The 24,299-nt window shown below is 36.0% G+C and overlaps 1 protein-coding gene across 8 annotated transcripts in view; it reads right to left on the reverse strand.

Moving 5' to 3' along the window:
• Window positions 1-24,299, reverse strand: part of Msp300 (Muscle-specific protein 300 kDa) — a 409,159-nt gene that overhangs the window by 203,849 nt on the left and 181,011 nt on the right. For all 8 annotated transcript variants that reach the window (XM_074174300.1, XM_074174298.1, XM_074174299.1 and 5 more), the window contains exons 3-7: window positions 19,498-19,559; window positions 15,726-15,821; window positions 13,158-13,334; window positions 2,533-3,567; window positions 378-579 (exon numbers count right to left, since the gene is read on the reverse strand). In XM_074174300.1, coding sequence (XP_074030401.1) covers window positions 378-579; window positions 2,533-3,567; window positions 13,158-13,334; window positions 15,726-15,821; window positions 19,498-19,559 — 1,572 coding nt within the window. The remainder of the gene's footprint in view (window positions 1-377; window positions 580-2,532; window positions 3,568-13,157; window positions 13,335-15,725; window positions 15,822-19,497; window positions 19,560-24,299) is intronic.

The following is a 24,299-nucleotide window of genomic DNA, read 5'->3' on the forward strand; positions in this document are numbered from 1 at the left end:
ATGATTTTGGTGGGGATATAATGCATTTCATTCTCCTCCCAAATTGAAATGAACTGTAAGAATTTAAAATACTTCAGAAATATGAATTGACAGTACCGTTTCTCCACATCAAGCTTCCAATTCAATATTATACTTTCAATGAAGAACATTAAGCTGATCATCAATATATCAGTTCAATGCATACTATTTAAGAGTTACTATCACTGACTTTTTTTACTGTAATCTAGTAGAATAGTCTGGCTGAAAAAAGTTCAATGAAACTTTACACAAGTTCCCCGCTTCGAAATAAAAACCAATAAGCGGACTAGCGATAGATAGTAGTGTAACAGATAATTTAGTTTCATTTAATTTCATTTAGCGCATATTTGTTCACTTACCTATATTTCCGTCTCTTTTGTATTCTTCTATGACCGCTTGCATATCGATGAAGGCTTTGTTGAATTCTTGGAAAATGTGATTTTTCGACACGAAATTGCGGTACTGTTCTAGTAATTGGATAACTCTATCTGTACGGCCATACTTAGCAGTCCAGTTCTTGAGTTTGGTCTCAGTTAGTTGCAAAAATGCAATAAGGCAACACTGAAATGGAATTGTTAATTAGACAACGGAAAATATGAAGAAAATTTATTCGCGCTTAGATTCAACTAGAGAGGCGTGGTTATATAAAGTGTACTACACCACTCCACAATTTGGATATCAGAAAATATTATTTCAAACCTAATTGTGATCGAAAAAAAATTACAAATTCTGTAATAGCAATTATATTTTTTGATATGGAGATTAGACAATGAAACACGATACATCTTTGCTACCACTTTTTCATAGTGATGCATGGAATACATGGAATTCCAGAAAACCGTTCGGAAAATCGTAGTTCGAGTTGAAAGAATTATCTTGGTGGAATACAAGCTGAGTCAGTCGAACCCTTTCTATAGGGGAAAAAGATCCCTAACTTTTCTCCGATATTTCAGGCTTTGAAGTTTGCTTCAGTCAGTCTTTTCTGAATAGAATCTATCAACCTCAGAGAGACGGTCTGATCTGTGAGCTTTTTGAAGTATTGAAAGTTGCTGCGAAGTTGAAAACTTCGCAGCAACTCATCTAAAGCAAATTATCTAAAGGAACAATCCGTTCAGGCCAGTTTCAATCAGTATGCCCACTGACTATATGTGAAAAGTTTTCTTTCCTTATACGAGGATTTGGGCAAATTTCGAATATGAGGTTAGTTACCTCATTCACAGGCAGATGAGGCGATGACAAAACTGTTGTTTGTTGTCCGCTTCAGCATAGTTCAATGAATGATCCTCTGAACGAATTCGTTTTTCAATTAACGGAAATCATCGACTTTATGTTGCACAGACGATTGGTCAAACAGCCCGAAACCAATCTGCAAGTGTATTCCAATAATTGAAAACCTATTGCCGCAGTTGTATCGCCAACATCATATGCAGAAATAACTTCAGTGAAAAAACCTCCACTGACACCTGTCGGATATAATCCAACGCCCTTCCTGGTATTAGCCAGGGGAGTAGTTGTTTTCTGATAGGTGTTAGTCCAATAGCCTACATTGTAGTAAGTTGAGACTAGCCGGAACGAATTGTTCATTCAGATGATTTGTTTTATAGCCAGTCGCCAAGTATACCTACCCACTGACTATATGTGGAAAGTTTTCTTTATTTATACGAGCAATTGGGCAAATTTCATGCGGTTGGTTACTTTGTTCACAGGCAGATGGGGCGATGAAAAACCTGTTGTTTGTTGTCCGCTTCAGCATATTTCAAGAAATGATACCCTGAAGGAATTTGATTTTCAATTATTGGAAATCATCGACTTTATTTCGATGATACACACTACCTCGCACTGACGAGTGGCCAAACAGCCCGAAGCCGGTTTGCAAGTGTGTTCCAATAATTGAAAATCTATCGCGGCACTTGTATCGCCAACAGCATATGCAGAAATAACTTCAGGGAAGAATCCTGCACTGAAACCTGTCGCACATAATCCAACGCCCTTCGTGACATTAGCCAGGGGAGTAGTTGTTTTCTGATAGATGTCAGTCAATTAACCTACAGCGTAGGGAGTTGAGACTCTCCTGAACGAATTGTTCCTTCAGATGATATCATTTATAGCCAGTCTTCAACTGTGCCCAATGACTACATGTCAAAAATTGGTGACTACTTTTGAGAAAGGTTTTTTAGTGAACTCTTACTCTAAACCTGGTCAATGGAATCATTCAAAAGGTGAGCGTGTATAATTTCAGCTTCTTCACAGCTTGATCGATTATGTTTATGTTGACATTGTAATAATAGTGCGAGCAGTTCCAATAAATGCAAAAAAAACAACGCAATAACAGATATACATTCAACATGATTTTTACTCAAATTTCCGGATGAAATGAAATGAAATAATCATACTAATAGCAACTGCAATATCGTTTTTTTTTTCAACCATCATCATCAAATTCAATCAACGAAAAGTGGTAGTAATATTTAGTAACCCATCAGGCGTCTCCCCCATTTCCGAAATCTAACTCACCTTATGTTCAAGGAATTTCAGTCTAACTCTACGTTGAACAGCTTTAGCTCCAACGTCGTTCAGTCTAACAGCCATATTATTCAACTGTTCAGAAGGCACTTCTCTAGCCAGCGGGCTCTGACAAGCTTGGGCAAATTTCTGCTGCACCATTGGCATATCGGCGAAGAAAGCTTTGTGCTCTTCGAGCTTCCTGCTGATTATTGTGGCTGTCTCTTCGTTCATGGCCGAGGGAATTTCGTCGAAGTAAATAAGTTTCTCAGCAGCTGCCAACCATTCCCCGACAAATTTGAAATCGCCCGGTAGGAGCGAGTCCAAGAACCACAGCCAGTGCAACAGCTGTTGCTGAAGTTGTTTCCAAAGCTTGCTTATATCAATCCAGCTTTCCTTGGCTATGGACACTATGCTTTGAGATTCCAAAAGGTGTTTGAGCTTGCGGTACATTTTTTCTTTATCGTCGACCTCCGATTTGAAAGCCAAGTACTCGTTGTAACTCGGAGGCAACGAGTTGGTCTGTTCCAAGTGTTCTAGATATTGTGTTTTCTGTATCAACCAAGAGAGAAGGTCGCCATACTCCTCTTGAATAGCTGCTATGGCGTCCGGACCAGTGCTCTTAGGCTCGGGATATTTGTGCAAGAACTGGGCAACGTAAGTCATGATGGATTTTTCGTCTGGCTTGGGTACGTCCACATCTTCAGGATCCAACAATCTGGAAATGCCCAGTTCGGTTTCAGCGACGTCGAATGCTGTTTCAAGTCTCGCTCTGTTGGAAGCTTTTTTCATTTCGGCAATATTGACCAGATTCTTTTTGATAGCGTCTATGATTGCGAGGAAGGCTATACCGTCTCTCCAGCTGGCACCAAAATCTTTTATTTGTATGCCAGAGTCGCTTGGTAGGGCGTTAGACACCCAGTGGAGTAAGGTTTTTCTGGCACCTTGCTTCCATTTGTCTTTCGAAGAAGAAGTTCCAGCACTCTCCAAACTGCTGGTACTCTCCCACTGCGTCAAGTATTCGAGTTGTCTCCTGTTTTCTTCGATCTGGGGAAAGAAAGGATACTTCATAAGTATAATAGGTTTCAGGGAAAAATTTACAGTGAAAAGTTCAAAAACTAATGAAAGCTGAGATGTAGGAGTAAATTCATATAGTCTTATTTCAGGGTATTAATTAACATTTGGAAATGTAATGTAAGGACTGATTCATTTATACTTCATTATTCATTTATTCATTACTGACTTGCATAACACCAAATAGACATCAAGTTGGTCCAATTGCATCTTGTTTATCATTCTTGTAATGAATTGAATATTTTCACTGATAAATATGACTGAATTTTTTATCATTAAATAAATCGATGAAAAACTTTCACTATTCATTTCTGTTTGATATGTTAAAATGGAAAATAGTCGTGAGCCTTTTCAGCACTTCATTCGGTGAATGACGTTAAATACTCGTAAAAAGTAGCTCATCGAAATAAGTAGTATTAACATAATATTTTTTGTTTTACTTCACCAATACAATCTATAAACGAACATATGCAATAAGCAGACTGATTTTTTCTAAGAAAAAATAATTTCTGAACTATCTGTTACTTTCTGGCGAGAATTTGGTCTTTTGATTTTTTCGTATGATATACGGCTTTCGCATGAGAAATTGAACTCATCAATTTGCATGCTATTGAATTTGGTATTTTTAACCATTAAAACATACCCATCCATTGTATTGAAAGCAAATTTTGTCTCGCGATCATGAACAATATCGACAGCTTACTAATTGTCTTTGAAATTACAATATTATTTGAGGAAGAATGATTCATTACACGAATTTTGAGTTCGTCTTCGCTGAAATGTTTAGGCGGGCTTGGATTTATCAAAATTCAAAACGGCATTATGAAACGGTCATATCCTGCTTTTGATTCAAATTTATGAGAATAATGCACATATAAAATGATTCGTTTCCAAAATTGTCAAAATAGTGTATAACTCACATATGATACTTTGAATAGTTTTCATAAGTGCTATAAACATTAAATTCAATATTATTGAAGTATATTTCAACGTTAAATGACCTTGGTAATTCTACGAGCATGTAACATGAGTTGGAATGAGATTGAGGTTCTAAAATCCACTCACTGGAAAGTATTTTCACTCATTGAGCATATTTACTTATATACCTTTCTTTCACTATTCGTATATTTCACATATGAAGTATTCAATTCCTTTTTTCTATAAATACCTTTTTTGCGGCATGAATAGTTTCACAATAGCTTAGGAGAAAAATTACTAAGAATATTGTTAGGTACCTTACTGAGTCTCACTATAAAATCAACCAATTTTTATATCACTAACATCCTATTACATTATTTATAATATCATCATCATTTCAGAAACATATATCTTGAGTAGGTATAGCGCCTCTTCAGACCGTCCACTTTTCGTCATCAGCGGGAAATTTAAATTGTTCTTACTTCAGACCACGCTGTCCCCTTCATTTGGGTCCTCTTAGTGCTTCATCCCCTCCACTTTGGGCCCCCTTATGGCTTCGTTCCTGGGCCCCCTACACTCGCCCCCCCTCGCGACTTCGCCCCGTCACTTGGATTTTCTTATGGCTTCGCCTATGGGTCAATCAGAAGCTACCGTGCGCAGCAGCTGTAGCTTCTGATTGGTCGACTGGGTGATGACAAAAAGTAGAGGACTGTAGACGGTCTGGAGAGGCGCTTCCCCTACTATATTGATATGTTGATCCATAAAACACTGCTCCCACACACCAGTACTGTTTTACGAGTTTCACGAACGAAGTTGGCGTCATCAGGAGATCAACAAGATATACTAGATTGGAAGATATACTCACTGCATGGAATCGAATTGTTTGTCATGAAGTAAAATGTACTATTTATCAGTATTCCATCGAAAATAATTCCCCAAAAATTTATTGATATGGTCTCTTGTATCTGTTCATTGTATTGGTGAGTTTCATTTGATTTACATATTCATTTGAGTTGTCTCAGTCTCAGTAGCCACGGACATAATCATTCTATCAAATTGAACTTGTGAATGTCCGTAAGAGCACCTTTGCAGAGTTCCAATGTTTAGTCACAATCATATTTTATATTCGATTCTATTGGTATGATTTATTTAGGAGATTGATAGTGATTGTGAGAATGATGCATAACTAGGCCCGAGAGTACCGAACGATTCAAGAATGATGGCACAGGATGTTGATTTCATGTCTGTCAGTTTTATCGATTTTGAAAAGAAGCGTTTTATTGCTGTAGAAATCTGTTTTGGTGGCCTTCAATTTTTTCATCATTTTCATCACTTCATCGAGTTGAAGGTAATGATCTTATTTGATAATTTCACTAATAAAAAATAGCTAAGAAATTGAAAAAATATTCATCTCAACGTTTTGGAGGCCAAAATATGTCTACATCTTCAGAATTTGAAAATATCGAATACAACTTGCAGTTCGATTCGTTTTATTTTGAAACAATTCCAAATGAAATCAAATGAGTTCACAAATGTGAAATATGTCAATGTTGATAATTGACTTTTGTACATTCTCTGATATTAGTCTGTTGCAATTTGACTGGAGTACGATCCAGGAGCTGTTTTCAGTACATTTCTCACACGTATAAGAATACAAGCTGAAGACAAGTTACTGGATTTACACGGTAACATCCATTACAGTTTTTATTCTTACAGATTGTGAAAATCCCCAGAAAAACAAATAGAAATTTTGATTTCCTTCTCAGAAAATTATTTCTGTAGTTACTACTATACTTAATAGTATACTATAGTTCATATCCTGATGACGCCAACTTGGTTAGTGAAAAGTGCGTCAAGAAGTGTTGTAGTTCTGGTGTGTTTCAATTATGTAGCCATTTTTGGCTCTACTAAATAAGAAAATGATCCCCCAATCCAAATTATTTCTCATATTATCAACTATCACTTGCCTTTTTCATTAGGTCAAGCAAGAACCAAGGTCTCACCTTTATTCCAGGCATTTCGTTTCTTTTTTGAATTAACAAGTTCAAGAATAAGTTAATTATATAACAGACAAAACAAATCTGGTTTTATAACACTAATCCTCTTTCCCAAAGGTTGAGCGTTTTTCAACCGACTTAATAACGGTGAATAGTGTTTACACAGGAGTTAACTATGGTTTCACTTGCATCAATTTAGAAATCCTTCTCTACATGGTCAATAGTTATGTGTGCAATATTGTCGTGAAACTATTATTTGGTATATAATTGTTACTATTGAATTAAGTGAGTTTCATTTCTTCCTGAAATCTAGTGCCACTTTTTTATATAAAATCATAAAGTTTAAAAAAAAATACTACAAGCTTGTGTAACTCAAAAGTACTTACCACTAGTAAAATTTCTGCATCCTTATTACGAAGCTTTTAAAATTGGAAATTCTATATTTAGGGTGCAATGCTTAGATCTCGATTTGATCAAAAATACAAACGAGCTTCTTACTTTTTAGCAACTAATAGCAAAATACTTCTAGTTATGGACTCATCGATGAGTGAAATTCAAGGATAGGTCTGATCAAACTACAATCGGAGATCATCTGTGTTATGTACATTTTGTTTTGTATTAAAAAGTTTCCTCGTGAGATGTGCGAAAACAATACCCAGAAAAAAAAATTGAAATTGGTGATGTAAACGGAAGTAAAAAATTTCATTATATTAGGTATGGAAAATGTCAGATTTCTCGTTGAAAGCCATTTTCCGTTGAAGAATAATAATTTTATTATCGTTTTTCGAGTGATATGATCTTCGCCAATTCGAAAAAAACAAAAAAAAATCTTTAAATCCGCTCTGAGTCACTTACTGAGGACTCGGCACATTTCTTTTTCAGTTCAGGGAACATACTAGTGAATTTCCACGTGGTCTCGTACAGGATAGTTCTGGCTGGCTAATTGGCGAAGTATCTCCAAGAGATATAACCGCCGTGTTCGCTCATTGTTCATCACCCGAGTATTTCCAGTTGAATGGTATTTTTCACGAGTAAACGGATGGTACCCCAATGGACAATGCGTTAACTCCGGTGTTGTTGAATTTTTAATGGAAAAATTTGAACGAGCCCCAGAGCTGCCATGGAACCATATTGTTGGCTGCATTACATTCATGATGCACATCTTCACCGGCAGCAGGAGGTTGCATAACTTAATGAGGATCTAGAAGTAATTTCGAATTGTGGTGACAGTAACCAGGTTCAATTCAATGACACAAAAACCCAGGCATCGGTTTTTTCCAAAAAAGATAAATGTCTTTGATCCGTCAGGTCAAACAATTCCACTTCCTGCTTCGATAAGTTTGTTGGGGGTTAGAATGGACACCAATATGTCTTGGTACAATCATGTCGCAGGAATTGCAAAAGCCGCTTCTCAAAAGCTTGGAACACTGCTCCGAACCAGAAAACTGTACACACCTCAGCAACTTGTAATGCTTTATAAAGCTCAGGTCAGAGTACTGAGCTCCACCCCTAAGTATACCCTGAAGCTGCTGGATTCCATCCAGAAAAGAGCCATACACTTTATTGGAGATGCGAACATCACTTGCAACCTTAATAGTCTGGACCATCGAAGAAAGGTTGGAGGTTTGTCTGTCTTCTATAGATACTTCCACAGGAAGTGTTCAAGTGACTTGGAATATTTGATTCCACCAAGAGCGGTACATATCAGAAATTCGCGACGGAATGTGACTACTCATCGTTTTGAGGTTCAACTCAGTACACCTCGAATTTCATTGTTTTACGAACTCTTTCACCTGAAGAACTACGTTTATGTGAAATTAAACTTCCTGAGGACGTTTCTCCAAATGAATTTAATCTCCAGCGATTCAAATCGCACAAGCAGCGCTCTTAGGGCGCCTTGAGGATTTCCCTGTAGTGCTTGTGTTTTGTCCTTAAAAAAATACGTTTGTGGTTTGACAGGACGGTGAAGAGTAACTAAACGTATTTTTGTCATGCTCTTGTGAACATTCGTGGAAGTTATACATTGGGTCATATAGTGTACAGAAAATCAACGCACTCAGATATGTACCTATCTGAAGATGAACTCCAACCGGTAGCCACGACACAAGAGAGAAATGATCCTAACGACGGAGCGGGCCCGATGCGTTTGTGAACCTAAGAGTCTCATCTGAAAAATGACTTCAAAGGAAAGAGTACAGCGAAGTAGACTTCTAGCGGGCGATATGACGTGGGGAAAAGCTTTCCTTTCCTAGATAGGAAATGTTACAAACAGGATTGGGAAAATTAAGGGGAATCACAACGTGAAAGCAATATTCAGGCCAACGAAAATTAGCAGAGAGAGACTAAGGGCAGTTCAGGACCCCAGAGAGCCTTTAGCATCGCTGAGGGTATACCGGCTCCCCTATAGCTGCGGACATATTTTCACTGGAACCGCGAACAAAAGAATAGATACCCTGCTCTCTGAATACAACCGACACATCAGTTGTAGCCGAACATGCTCTCAAAGAAGGCACTCACATTATCTCATTCAAAGAAACCTAAAATTATGAAGAAAGGCAATAGAAATTCATGAACACAGAGACAAAATAGAAAGGAAGACTAAAATCTGGCTAGCTATTCTTAATCACCCACAAATATTGAAATTCAATCCAACCAATACTACCACCACGCACCATTGGTGAGTATGGGTTTGCCAATGATAATATCCACCGCAGTATTTTTCTTCGTAATACTTATTTAATGTTCTTATTTCTAATTCAGTTGTAAAAAAAATTAGTATTGTTTGATCGAATAAAATATCCAGTTTTCCAAAATAGTTCGTAAAAATAAAAGACAGCTAGGAAATCAGAGTGTCATCGACCTTTTTGGGTATTGTCGCCTTCCATAATTTCAAAAAGTAAAAATCTTCGAAGAAAATTGTATTCAGGTGTAAATAAGGTAAACTTTTCAGTTTACTACGGATAAGGTACTGTGTAAATTCAAAGTTTTTTTCACAAAGAGGAACGTACTTAATAATGTTTCCTACCGGAAACTTATTCCTAAAGTTTTGAAGACTAAAATCTTCCATCGTTTTCAAAATTGGAAAAAATCTAATGTAATGAAGTTTTTTTGGTTCTTTCAATTTTCGAGAGTCTTCGACAGATGTCAAACGAGTTTTAAAATGTGAATTGTGTCAATTTTGTCGATTGACTTCTGAAACATTCGATGTAGTATAAGGTGTTCTCTGATATTCCTATGTTACAAATACGCCACTATCTTTTTTCTGAAGACATACACTTTTATCCAGGCATCTGTTCTGTCTGAAATCTGTTTTTCCGTTAATCAGTTGTCGCCCCGATACGAACGACAACTCTCAGAAGTTGAGAAACTTGTGCGAGCTAACGAATAACGAGGTCTTACCTTTTAACGTGTGATTCATAACACGGTAACAATTCCTAACAAACAAATTCCTAACAATATACACTGATTCTTTAAGCTTATATCTTTGAAAGTAGGGTTCATTGGCAATCATTCTCGTTTTGTTCTATTCAACTCGGTGTTCACCGTCTGATTGTAAACAAAAAACAATTTTGATTTTTTAATCGTCTATTTCTGATAATTTTGATGTTCATTCTCATGCATTTTCAATGGTCTTGAAATTTTACCAATATAACTCCTTACTACAAGAACAAGGCATCTTATAAATGCAATTTTTCATTCTTTATTATATGCTGTTGGGTTTTGTATGTGTGAATATAGATCTCAGTGTATTTGGTATTCTGTTCTTATCTTATCTTTTCACATATTCCTGTAATAAAAGGTATAACGTCATGATTATCAAAATCTTTATTTTCGTCAGATCGTGGAAGGTGAAATTTAAAAAAAAGGTCTATGGAAACGAAAAGGTAATTTTGCCAACTCATTTCTATTCATAATATACCTGTCACTGAAACTTTGAAATGGCAATTTCCTGAGATCTGAGATCCTTAAATCAGTTTACGTTCAATCATGGCCACATAATGTTTAAAAAAATGAAGGAGACATGAACATTTTCCGAAATGTCACATTCTTTTTCGAAAATATTTGAGGAATACAAAAATGTTAGAAATATAGGGTGTAATATTTGAAAATTTAAATCTGTCACCATTTCAGGTGCAACCGGAAGTGACTTGAAACTAAACAATAAGCGAAATATCTCCTCTTCACGTACTTCACCAAATCTTGGGGAACTAATATAGGGTGTCAATCAAAAATTTCCACCTGCAGGAAATGATATGACAGGAAAGACCGGTGAACACAAAAATGTTGAATTTTTACAACCGGATTTATGAAAACCCGCATATTTTCCAACGAGTGCATATAAATACAAAAATATCTTTAAAAAGTAATATTTAGTCTGGTATTATTTTAAATATCATTTGTCCTTTATTTATTGAAAATAGAGTGTATCTGGATGTACGAATTTCATTCCATTTACGGACCAACTGAAAACTAATATCGAAACGGTTATTTAGTTTCAGAATCGGAAGTAATTCAATGGTTTACAAATTCACCGTATTCAACTATTAGCTTTCCTTTTTGGGCACACCTTAAATATGTTGTTTATGAAACACCACTTGCTGATATTCATAATCTTGGAAAACAAAATTAATTTTCGGTTTACTGTGATGTGAATACTTCTTCAGCATAATCAGATTTATTTTTTTACTTCTCGAAGTTACTCGTTGTTAAAAACAAATTAAGTGCCTGTGTAGGTAGTGTTCATTATTAAATCAACGGATGTTATCATTTGTGAGCTGTCCCAGTCGCCTTGTCTAGCTACGCCACTAGACGATGAACAAAATTTCGTGACAGTCTACTTCAAAATGATGTATGAGATATAGATTGACATGGTCTAAACCAGTAGTTCTTAACCTTATAGTCATTCGGGGCCATGGACCACCAAGTTGGTTAATTGGTTTTTAGTTGATATAAAGTACCATACGGTAACTACAATTAAATACATTACAGTAGAGTAAATAAATGGAATGGTTGTTCTGATTCATGTCTTCAATCATTAGGTAAAATCTGTAACTGTAACAAAAATTGCATTATAAATTAATGCGACTTTTGTGGTTGCATACTCTTTGCTAAATTCTGAATCCTTGATTCAGTGTTACTTAAACTTAAACGCATATCAGCAGTGGCATCCAACCGATTTCGGTGCTAGTTTTCAATAATCAGAAGCGCCGAAAACATAGATATGTCGAAGAAAATAAAGTTAGGTAACCAATATCAATGTCTCGAAGTTTTGGTAAAGAAATTGCCTTTTGGCTCCAAAATTCTTCAAGATTGAGTCCTGATTCGAATGTATCTCTCAAGTAGCATATCAATTACTTTTTCTTGAACTCCATCAGGCACCTCAGAAACGTTTACAATAAATGGATTGCGGATCAGTTTTTGAATACTTTCATCCTCGCGGTCGGGAAAATAACGATTGAATTCAATTTTTAAGTTTTGTAATGTAATATGTTCTTTTGTATTTTTCCTTTAATTCCAGCACTCTGTCCATCAATAATTTGATTGAGCTTATCAAACACACAAAAGTTATTACTTTCGACCTTGTTGATCCATAGCTCAATTTTAGCGCCAAACGCACTGATTTTATCTTCATAAACAAAAATATTGCTCATGTCTTGGAACTTCAAATTTCTCGACCCTTGCAGTAGAAATTTTAATTTGTTCAGTTGCGCAAAAAATCGACCAAATAAGCAAAATATATCGTTTCAAGTTCTTGAGAAAATAGTAACATTTTGGCGGCGGGTCGCATGGCATCGTGTCGATTCATCTAACATATTTATAAGGATGGCTCCGCGGACCGTTTGGGATGCTTCCAGGACTACCAGTGGTCCGCGGACCACCGGTTCAGAACCACTGGTCTAAACGTAAACATTCATTTCACGACAGGTGAGACGGTAGCCTGGTGGGTTGACGTGTGTGGTTTGCTCCACTCACTCAATCTACCGCTGTGCGAATCGGTGGTTCGAACCGCAAAGCGGGACGATCGATTTTCACTTTCTACCGTCCAACCCGTATTAGAAATCACACGTTAAGAGTTAAGACCTCGTTAGTCTTCAGCTGGCACAAGTTTCGACTTTTGAGAGTTGTCGTTCGTATGGGGCCGACAGCTGATTAACGGAAATACAGAGATTTTAATAGATTTTTTTACCGAAGTGCAATACAACTTTTCTTTCCTAAGCTCAAAACCTGGATTGAAGGTAGGGCTGCTAATGTTGTAAGTATGTAAAATTTGATAACTTCAAAACAAAAAACAATTATATCAAATAAAAAATGTCTTAATAATTTTGGAAATATCTTACGAAAAATCTATTGAAATCATTATGGGCATATTTTTCACTAATGTATTTCATGTATTTCTGGACCAATTCTCATGAATTTCACAAGTCGAACTACTTCTAAGTATAAGGATCTACGGGTTAAAAAGTAGATCATAACTGATTTTTTTAATATTAGCAACGTTCTCAAATTCAACCCAACGCAATGTAATAACAATTATTCACAGAAATTATTAATCAAAGGGTATCTTTGATAAAATGAAAAAATTATTGCGCTAGGTTGAACTGGATTTTTCGAAGCATAACAAAAAGAAAAAAATAAAGTTCCTCCCACCTGGAAATACAAAATAATCGTCCAAATTAGTCCAAGGACGACTGGTGGTCTCCCGTCCACCAGGTCGCTGGCATTTATGTTGACTAGTTTGATCCGTTTCGAAGTTAAGAATTGCAAGGCTGTGTTGGCGTTACTCAGGAAATGTGGTCTTCTGAGAACTCTGCCTCTCTCCATAGGCTGAAAATCATTGAAATAAAAGTAAGCCATTGAGAAAAAATAATACAAAAAATACTATTCTACCCTGAGGAAGTTCATACAATATTGAAAATTACATTATTATTGATGCGGATTCAGCAATGATCCGAATATACCGTGCATTTCTTTAATGTCCCCCGCTTGTTTTTTTTTGAACAGGTCAACTCAAAAAATTGAAATTTTGGATATTGAAATTAATGCATGAATACTTTATCTTAAAATGAAACTGACAGATGAAACTTTCAAGAAGGCGACTGGGCGCTATCATTTTGAAGCTCCTGACGAATGCTTCACAACCCTAGAATATAATGTCAATATTTCGGCTACTACAAAATGGCGGAACTTAATAATTGCATTGACATTTAACTACATAATATGAGGTAATAAGCTTGAGGTCATTTCAGAAGATGCTCGGAATGGTTACCTTGAACTTTTTGACATATGAACTGCCTAGTCGATATTTCACGCCGAACATTTTCGAACACAGTCAATATCTCTACAAATATTCATTATTCTCTGCCGTATATCCAATTTCGAAGAAAGTTCAGTTTCTTATACCTTTTGTTTTAAATAGTCCCATAAAAAAGTCCAAAGCTGTCGAATCTGGCGAGAGGGCTGGCCATTCTGTAGGACCTCGACGGCCAATTCAACGACCGTAAAAAGTGGTATCCAAATAGTTTCTTACTTGTCTGGAGTAACGTGGTGGTGCTCCATCTTGTTGGAATACAATATCCATATCGAATTCATTAGGATTCGCTTCGAAAATTTCAGTGATGAGAGGGTCAACAGTAGTTTCCAGCATATTCAAATACAGTTTCCCTGTTAAATTTTGATCAATAAATAGAGGTCCTACAATATGGTTTCCCAATATTCCTGCCCAAACGTTAATTTTTTCTGGATATTGGGTATGTGTTTCCCGAAAAACGTCAGGGTTGGTGTCACTCCAATAACGGCAATTTTGTCTGTGAATATTGCCGTTGAGATAGGTAGGATGCCTTGCAATGGTTTCCGCCATGATTTCACAGAACTCTGTTCTTCGATCAGGGTCATCTTCAGTTAATTGGTGAACCATTTTAATTCTGTATGGATGATACCTAATTCCCTTCAAAAGTCTCCACATAGTAGAAGGAGTCACCTCACGAACATTCGCGACGGAATAAGTAGACTGTTCAGGATTGACTACCATCTCACCAATTATTTGCACTTGTTGTTCTTCCGGAATGTGCATTACCATTAGTTGTGAATTTGGATACAAGTTCCCTCAAATGATTTCTAGAGATAGGACGATTCGGAAATCGTTCATTGAAAATCATTTCGGTCTCGTGAAAGTTACGCGTCGCACCGTAAATAAAAATCGCTTCAATTTTTTCTCCAATGGACGAGAATTGACCATTTTAGAGATTGTTGACGTGGCACCTTTCTACTAGTAAAACCGAAAACTAAATGGGAATATTCTAACTAAACAATGATGTTCATTGTCGTATTGACATTTTTTGTCGTTTTAATAAACGAAAAATAACTTAACAAACCTTTTCGGGTTGTTGGAATTGCCATATGGCAGATAAAGAGGAATATTTCTAAAAATATCGATATTAATGTGTTTGTCTTCAGGAAATTATTAAATGTTCCGCCATTTTGTAATAGGTGAAGATTTTGACTTCATATTCCAGGGTTGTGAAGTAATTGTCAGGAGCTTCAAAATGATGTGTCACAAAATTCCCCTTTCCATTTGACTTCGAAATTAAGTATTCATGCAATAATTTCATATTCCAAATTTCAATTTTTTTAGTTGACCCAGTCAAAAAATAGAAGGGGTGGGACATTGAAGAAATGCACTGTATATCGGCGAGGTATTTACGAAAAATTATACATTGCTGACAAAGGAAGAACTATACGTGATCCTTGCGCAGCCGAAACAGGTAGAAGAATGATCACAACAGTTCCATTGTGGTAGAAAAGAACATGTATTAAATATTTCAAAAAGTGGTAAATATTGATAACAGCCGATTGGTATAATATTGATAACAGCGATAGAATAAGTATTGGCACTGGAAAAGGGGGGGATTCAGTTTGAGGAGCAAGCAAATCATTAGGACGAGAACCTGGAGCTATGAAATTATATGAGTAACAATGCAATTTCGATCCTATAAAACTTTCTAGCAGTGAAAAATTGATGATGATAACTATGACATATGCTTCAAGTGATTAAATCACCGAAGTAGTCATGAAAACAACTGAATCATTTTTTGTCGATTGTCCGGGGTTGAGTACACCAAGGTCATTTCAATTTTTTTTTAAGTTTAATGGAGAGAATATATTTTTCTGGTGCCGAGTTTGCAGAAGTTCCCAAAATATAAAAATTGACCCACTTACCAGTTTCTCTCCAGACAATACTTCTAGTAATGCTAAAAGTTTAGTTCCATCCTTCAAATCTTCGATCAAGTCTTCTATCTTTAGCGGTGGAACTCGCTGAAACAAAAAAAAATGATAAATTAATTCAAATCTCTACAGCAATATACTTGTATATGACGAAATGGCTCAATAATAATATCATGAACCATGTTTATGTCGATCTTGATCTTTGGTTTAACCCAACTTTCTTTAAAATACATAATAGTTCTTTTGAATCCTGTCTTTGTGAGCAAGAAAATGAATTTTAACTGCATAACTGCATCAACGGATTATCGTGTATCCATGATCATGCTTGGATCACACGTTAAAAAGTGGGTTCCTTAAGTTTTTTTAGCAACCAAAAGTTTATTCAAAACTTCGGTGGGTTACTTCTGAATGAGCAACTGATCAAGACTTTGAACAATTCTTCTGAAAATGTGTTATCCTTGATGAAATTGATTTAATTTTCATCTGAAGGTGAAAACATATGATCTTACTCAGCCTCAGATGGTTGGAACTCAAACCGAATGAACCATAGATCTGACATATTTTTTTGAACATCGGTTGTCATTTTCAAACAAATGTGAAATGAAACTACTCCGATAGAAAAACTGAATCCACCCAAAAGATAGTTCGTCTGATTGATCAGTCATTTTGTGCAAAATAATGAAAATTGCCAGGTTGTTGCCAGGTTCGCAACAAATGATCAAAGAACTGACAAAATTAAAGAACTGCACAACCACAAAATCAAAAAATTTTCCTCATCAATAACTCCTAATCTATTCAGTGGAAGGTTAAGCTTTGGATTCTCCAACTAATAAGAGAAAAGAGTACAAAAGCAACGACACCGACAGAAAAATCACATTTGCTTGCTGATTTGCATCAATTTATTTTCCGGAAAAAAGCACCTTCCACTTCTCTTACTTCACGACGTTTCGATTGTTGGTATCCAAAATCGTCTTCGGGTGATAACTCCTCCGAGATCTGACTATTTATAGGTCATTCGAGTGCTTTCACTCTCTCCGCTTCTTCGGTTTTAGCGGGAGCTGACCATATGGCTGGAGTTGGTCGTGTTCCCCTTGTCAATGTATTGCGTATCTCTACGCTAGCTTGGTTGAATACGTTGTTGGACAACATATATGCAGCTTTTTTGAATTTTCTCCTAAACCAGTGTTCCTCCTTGTGGACGATTTCAGCTTGAGAGCACTTGATGTTATGTTGATAATTCCAAACATGCTCTGATATTCCTGATTTGCTGGTTTCTCCTCGCTATATGTGTTTCTTTTGCTTGGCAATGCGAACTTTTAATAGCCTCTTAGTTTCACCGATGTATGATTCTCCGCACTCGCATGGTATCCGGTAAATGCAATTCTTGCAATCGCAGTCCGCGTTTGGTGGCCTGGTTTTCGTGAGGTTGCAACGAATAGTTTTTCCAAATCTGAAGCAGGTTCTGATGTTATACTTGGACCCAATTCTTTTTATCTTTTCCGACAATCCTCTGGTGTAAGGGAGTACAAATACTGGTTGTGGCGGCCTCTCTTTTTGATTTTTTAAAGATTCTTTCAGGGGTTTCAATCAATTTATATCATATTAGACAATGGAAGTTGGAACCAATGAAATGATCAAATCGTATGTTAGGCTCTTCTCTGGCTAGTTTGTTATGGAGGTAGAAGCAGCTAACCTCTGTTTTGAGGCTTTGGTTGGAGTCTCCAATTCCGGAAGTATTTACCTGTTGTCTCCAGGTCTTCTGTTAGGATTTCCTCAGATGGTTTCATTGAGTTACATCTTGTTGCAAGCACCCAGTCGTCGGCGTAACGAAAGCATAAGAACCAGTGGAGAGAAATTTCAAATCAACGAACACAGTTATGATTTATATATTCTAAGTCTCAGGCCTCTGAGTTTTTTTGAGTCTTTGAATAATCTTCTTCTCCTGCAATGTTTATTTCTCAAATATTCGTATCGTTTGTTTTGCCACCTTGTTTCTGTAAAATGGGGTTTATGTTCTCACCCTGCCTGACGCTGAAAATTCGATAATTATCCAATCCTAAAGGCACTCAACTTTCGCAATTAGTGAATGAATACGTATATTTCGATCTGATTTACTAGAAGTGGAGCATGGTACGAGATAGCGTGGCTGCGTAAGCTGACATCCCACGACCATAATGGCTCTACAAACAAAACATCACGCGAATACCCTTTTAAATATCATGGGTCGTTTCAGGTTGAAAATCGTGAGAATTGAAGGATTTGTGGTTTGTAAATATACTATACTAGGAGTTCATTGTAACTGCAATGAACTTTTCAAATGTCCATCACTTTGAATTTTTGGTCGGGTTGAATAACTAGAATTAGTATGTGTAGAATACAAACGATGTATCGTATTCAGGGAAAGGTACAGGAAAATTTTAATAATTTATAACAAGCAACACTTCACTGATAGGTTTTCTCTATAAGGGTTTTACAAAAACCGCGACACTGAATAATTTATAATTCACAACCATATAACACTCTCCAATAATACTCCCTTAAATTAAATCAAGTAACTAATTTATTCAACTATGTGGATGGCCAGATTTGGTTTTCAATTTACCGAGTTCTAGTGAAAATCGATAAATAAAACAAGTCATTCATTCTAGTTATGGATTTATTGGTTGAAGCAGAGGTAATTATGTTTAATCAAATTGATCGTTGAGAAGACATTGTGAGTTTATTGACTTTTATATTTTCAAGAATATTGACATGAAGAGTTTCGAATTCATGATCAAACCTATGTCCCTCTGTAAGGAGATGGTTAGCATACGATGATTTTCCTCATTTTGAACGCTATTTCTATGTTCAATGATAAATAAGTTCTTTCAATTTGACCAATGTCAAACATCGGGCATAACCCGCACGACAATTCCTAATCTTCTGATCTGTCTATGTAGCATTCAAATTGTATTTTCTTTTTTCATAAAAATAACCTCTTTCAGTCATCAAAACAAAAATTAGTCGATATTACGAGATGTGTGAGACGTGTGTCTGTTTATGGTGCTGGAAGTCTCAATGTTCACTTATCAACATTGAATTTCACAGTAGTTTCTTCCTAAAGCGCTCCGTTACATAAAGGCTTTTTTTCAACATACTTCAGAATACCAAAAAGTCTTTGAACAATACATTACTCATAGATTTTCAGTGGATAGTTTACAAAAATGTAACACGTGTTTTACTTTAAGGTAGTTTCTTCGGTAGGGTCTTCTGGAGTGTTACGTGTGAATATGTGTAAATATAACAATGAAGTTCTGTTTAAGTACATTTACCATGGATTTTCATCTACCACTGGTCAGATTTATTACAAATCTGGAGATGAAAACTCTTAAAAACGAAAACTCTTTTCATCTGTGTTTTCAATGCTACTTTTTAGAATCGAGCACTGTTTTTATTTTTTGACAGTTGTTTCAATATTTACAACAACTCTCACTGTTTCTGTGTATTCATGAAATGCCTGATTCATATTTTTGCAAGAGCTTCTTCGGTAAATAAACTTCTCGAAAAAAAAAACAAAAATAAGTTATGAATCTAACCGTGTACACCATGGTATGAACACTGGGAACTGGGACATTGTTGATAGTATAAAAAACAAAGGAAAAATATTGTTCGGTTATTGGAATATATCTCTTATAATTAATCGTTAGTTTCAGTTGTGTTGTACAAGTGTCTAGTTTTCCAAATCCTGAATAACAACGTGAAAGTTAGCATCGTGAAAGTTCCTTACCTTAGATAGATAAGAATTGATCCAATTTACGAAGGTCTTCTTTTGAACTCGTTCTTGTTCATCTGTAACAAAATAAAATAATGTCAGCTAATATATTCGTTTCGCTTCAGTTTCTATAAGAAATTCTATATGCGTATCTTGAAGTGATCAAGTTCAATGAGTGATTCTATTTATAGTTGAAGCTTGATAGTAATACTATGCGTTCATATTCTTGTTTTGCATCGCTAATTATGAAAAATCTTATGAATTCATCGATGTTATTATACAAGGTGCGAGCTTCAACCTCAAACACCATATTATCGAGTAGTCTGACATCCCTCTATCATATTCCAGCCTGTTGGACGACATTAGTTTGCTCAGTTTGTACTTGTCGAACCGTGTCTCGGTCCCTCGTTGAAAAAAATGGAATAGAAGCGTTCAAAAAGAGCAATGTTCGATTTTTACTGAAATTGAATGATAAATACACAAGAATGATAAATACACAATATACAAGTGTATGTAGATGAATGTATGTCGCGTATACGGATTTTTGAGTGGTAGAAATGTTTCGAAGAAAAGCCTGAAAATTTCAGGAAAGATCCACAACCAGGAAGTTCTTCAACTCCGAAAGTGGATAAAAACATCGAAAAATGCAGTTGTCGAAACTGCAAATACATTCATTTTAACATTTAAAAAGGAAACGAAAAGTGTTCTGCATCGAAGTCGAAGTACTAAGGAACAACTCAAAAATGGGATCCAAAAACAATTGTTCAAAAATCAAAAGTTCTCTACTCATTCATCATTTCAAGTTGCTGAAATTCTAGACTATATTTCTGTGAAATTTCACGAAATATTAGAAAAAACTTCAGTATTTTCATGTTCATTTCATGAAAACAACTCGACTTTTACACTAGTGCCAATGTGACGTCACCCACGCCAAATTGTTGAACCATGCCAGTGGCGGTTTTATTACTAGCTCACCATATTGACAATGCCATTAATGTGACAATATTTTGCCATTCACGATTACAGAAACTGTTACTGGACAATGAATATTACTGGAGTTTTTTCCCAACACCAAACCGTCATCTTTAACACGACATCGACACGTGTTTCAATCACAAGTGATCATCTTCAAGAGGTTTGGTGTTGGGAAAAAACTCCAGTAATATTCATTACTATACCAAAGGTTCCAAACAGTGCATCACATGTTACCAGATACTCAAACCTGTATATCTCATTTTGACGATTTCACGCTATTACTACAGAAATTTATGTATGCTTCACGTGAATAGTATTTTGCAAATTACTGTTTCTGATTATTCTAATTTCTGTTTTCTAACCCTATTTTTGATCTTACTTCACTTTATTATTCCCATTAATGTCGATGAGTGAATAAAATTGTTATTGTCAACCACCTCCAAACAAAAATTGTAATCGAAATGAAAAGAGCATAAAAAAACAATGTACGCAATAATCAAAAAACGTATCAGATATCAACATAAAAAAGATAGTGAAGATGTTTTGAAGTTACAAAAACATTTTCTATAGCAGATGATGCTGTATAAAAAAGGTTCCTGTTTATCTAGTACATATCAAACATAAATGACAATTTATGACAGCCTTGTAAAATAAAGATCAAGGTGTGAACATGTGTCATATACAACCAGCATACTGAAGGTTGACAGTTGACATCGAACGGTGATAGAATCATGTCTATCACTAGCAGTTCTGACGAAGAAGTCGTTATTATAGTAGCCGCATTATTGAATGTAGAAGAAAATAGTCACAAAAAAGAATGTTGTGGTTCCATCCCATTAATCAAACTAAGGCAAATCTGGGAGAGTTTCATCATCTTTTCAACGTCATGAAAGACGAGGAGACATTTTTCCAGTATTTCCGAATGACTCCAAGCAAATTTTCAGAACTTCTGAATATTCTAGAGCCTGCCTCAACAAGCAACTCAATGTTTCCTTCTCCATTTTCATAGGAACCATCTGACACTGTGCTTTCAACTGATGGAATAGCAGAACAGAAAGACAGAAACTTCTCAGGCACATTTGGACAAGTTTATGCTGGCAAGCTCTGGCCGGCGACGCGATCACTTGGCCAGTCCGTCACAGCACGTATAGTCTATCCATTCCCAATTGGAACGGCAATAAAAATAAGAACACTACGAGGGGTGTTCATAATCACTGCCCGGCAAATGGGAAATGTATATACTACCAGTGCTTTTATGTCCAAAGCGTCCCTGGTACAGTCATAAACATTTCTTGCCTGTGGCCCCTAGTCGCCCAGATAGTTAGTAAACGTGATATCAAATGTGGTTGAGGAATAAGGGCTCAGCTAGCTGGACTGACTGAATACTAATTTTTTGTCCGTTTCACAATATTTCCTTATCAGTGCCGTGTTTTCGTGGGGTTAGGTGAGGTAGTGAGTGGTTTTGCAAACCAATTTTTGAAAATTTTTTCTATAGGTAAATTACCTTAACACCAAACTGATATTTTTACACTCGACGCGCGTTTCGCTAATTGAATTGTCAACAATAGATTAAAATGCAGACAAATTAATTTGCAGGTAGTGATTCCACTAGTTAATTACCGAAAAATTAATTAGGATAATCATCATTTAACAAAGTCCACATCGGACCAAAAAACTTTAGGTATATAAACAGCTAAACCCTTGTCTTTAGATTCAGTATCAATTTGCTTCTCCTGAAGATGCTAACCTTGTTAGCGAAACGCGCGTCGAGTGCAAAAATATCAGTTTGGTGTTAGGGTGATTGACCTCTAGAAAAAGTTTTCAACTTTTACATCTAAGGTTCCAATCTCATCGTTTAAACCGATTTTGGTGAAAATCTCAGTGTTTTTGGGTACTTCCATCAATATGGCTTTCTGGAGATCTTTTGAAACAAATGATAACATTACGTGTGAGGAATCTGTGTCAATCGACAGGGATCCGGAATTTGAAAATAAGGACTTACATGTTCAAGTTCATCGAGTAATTTTAAATATTCATGAATGCTTGAAGAATATGTGAATAGAATATGCGAGTTAACGAAACTATCTCGTTCGACAGTTCTTCGAGTCATTAAAATAGGGGATGTCATTAACCATGCAATGAAACGAAAACAAAGGAATAAAAAATTCGCAAACGTTGATGGTGTTACAAAAGATGTGATTCGGTGAACAATTTATGGTATATACCAAAAAAATGAAGTACCAACCTTGGAAATGATTTGGTATAAATTACTCGACTATCCCGATTACAATTACAAATCTTTAGAAACTCTACGAGGTGTCTTATTGTCTTGTGGTTTCAAATATAAAAAATTGAACAATCGGATGGTCATACTGGAATCGACACGCATTGTTCAACTCCGACCAGTATATTTGAGGCGAATGAAAAGCTACCGAGAATCCAGCAGACATATAATCTACCTCGACGAAACTTGGTTTGACACCCATGATGTTGTCAAATATGGCTGGATAGACGAAACCAAGTATTGTGCTTTGAACACACCTTCTTCAACGGGAAAACGTGTTATATTTTTGCATGCCGGGAATGAAAGTGGTTTCGTACCTAACGCTCTGCTTCTGTCGGTCAAAATATAAAAGATTCGTCTGCTGATTACCACGAAGATATGACTGCGGCTTCATTCGAAACCTGTTTCAGTGAGCAGCTTCTTCCAAATATTCCTCCAAACTCGGTTATTGTTATGGATAACGCTTCGTATCATTATCTGTTATTGACTACAATACCATACAATACCACAAAAAAAAGCAGATATTGCTGATTCCATGCGAAATCATGACATGGAAATACCCGAAAAGATTCCAATGAAAAAGGTATTACTGGCGACCATAAAACATCGTATTTTCAAAAAAGAGTATATTATTGATTCGTTGTGTGAAACACGTGATCATATTCTCTTACGTTTGCCTCCATACTATTGTGTGTTCAATCCAATTGAAATGGTTTGGGCCATAACGAAAGAAAGCTTGCGGAAATGTAATCAGTCACTGACTTTGAATGCTGTGGTGCTTGACAATATAAGGCGAGTGGTGAATGAAGTAGGTAATAGTGATGTGTGAAAGAACTGTGTGGCCCATGTTATGGAGAGAAGAGAACAAATATTATGTGCGAAGTTCCATAAATCCGATCGTTATTCATGCCGATGATGATATCACCTCATCCGAATATAGCGAAGAAGAATTTTGATTTTTCTAGCAATTTTGTTGGCCTCTATTATTTTGTAAATATATGTTTGACGAGAATTCGGTGTGATTATTAGTGTTTTCATTGTATTTTAGAGTTTTCGACTCGGAAATCAACTACCTTGAATTTCGAAGTTTTTCATAAATACCCATGGTGGAAAAATTCAGTTGAGATAACTTTTTCATGGGGTAATCAATTGCTATAATTGTAAGAGCAAGTAACTGAAAAACTACCACTGAAAAATAATATGCCAACGCCTATGTCGAGGCGGGAATTCCTTCTCTGTGCTGTTCCAATTGGTATTGGACGCTCTAAATACAATTCTTTCTCATAGTTAGCCAGATCAATCTAACACACTCGGAAAACTCTTTGGTTGTGGTATTCCAAAAGTTTCTATCATATTGAGAACTGCCAGAATAGTTTTGTATAAAACTATGAACAGAATTGGGAGGAAAAGTGAATTGATGTTCAATATCCATAGAAGGAAGTAGTTGTTTCTGGTTATACTATTCTTTTTCGTTTTTGTTGACATTTTCAGATACTCAACTGAACTGAACATATACAAATCATAGTAATCATGACTACCAATCCTCTATTGTTCATAT

This window comes from Leptinotarsa decemlineata, unplaced genomic scaffold (assembly GCF_025532065.1).
Source record: "Leptinotarsa decemlineata unplaced genomic scaffold, Ldec_3_MD MMD2_P_RNA_scaffold_12, whole genome shotgun sequence".
Classification (NCBI taxonomy): domain Eukaryota; kingdom Metazoa; phylum Arthropoda; class Insecta; order Coleoptera; family Chrysomelidae; genus Leptinotarsa; species Leptinotarsa decemlineata.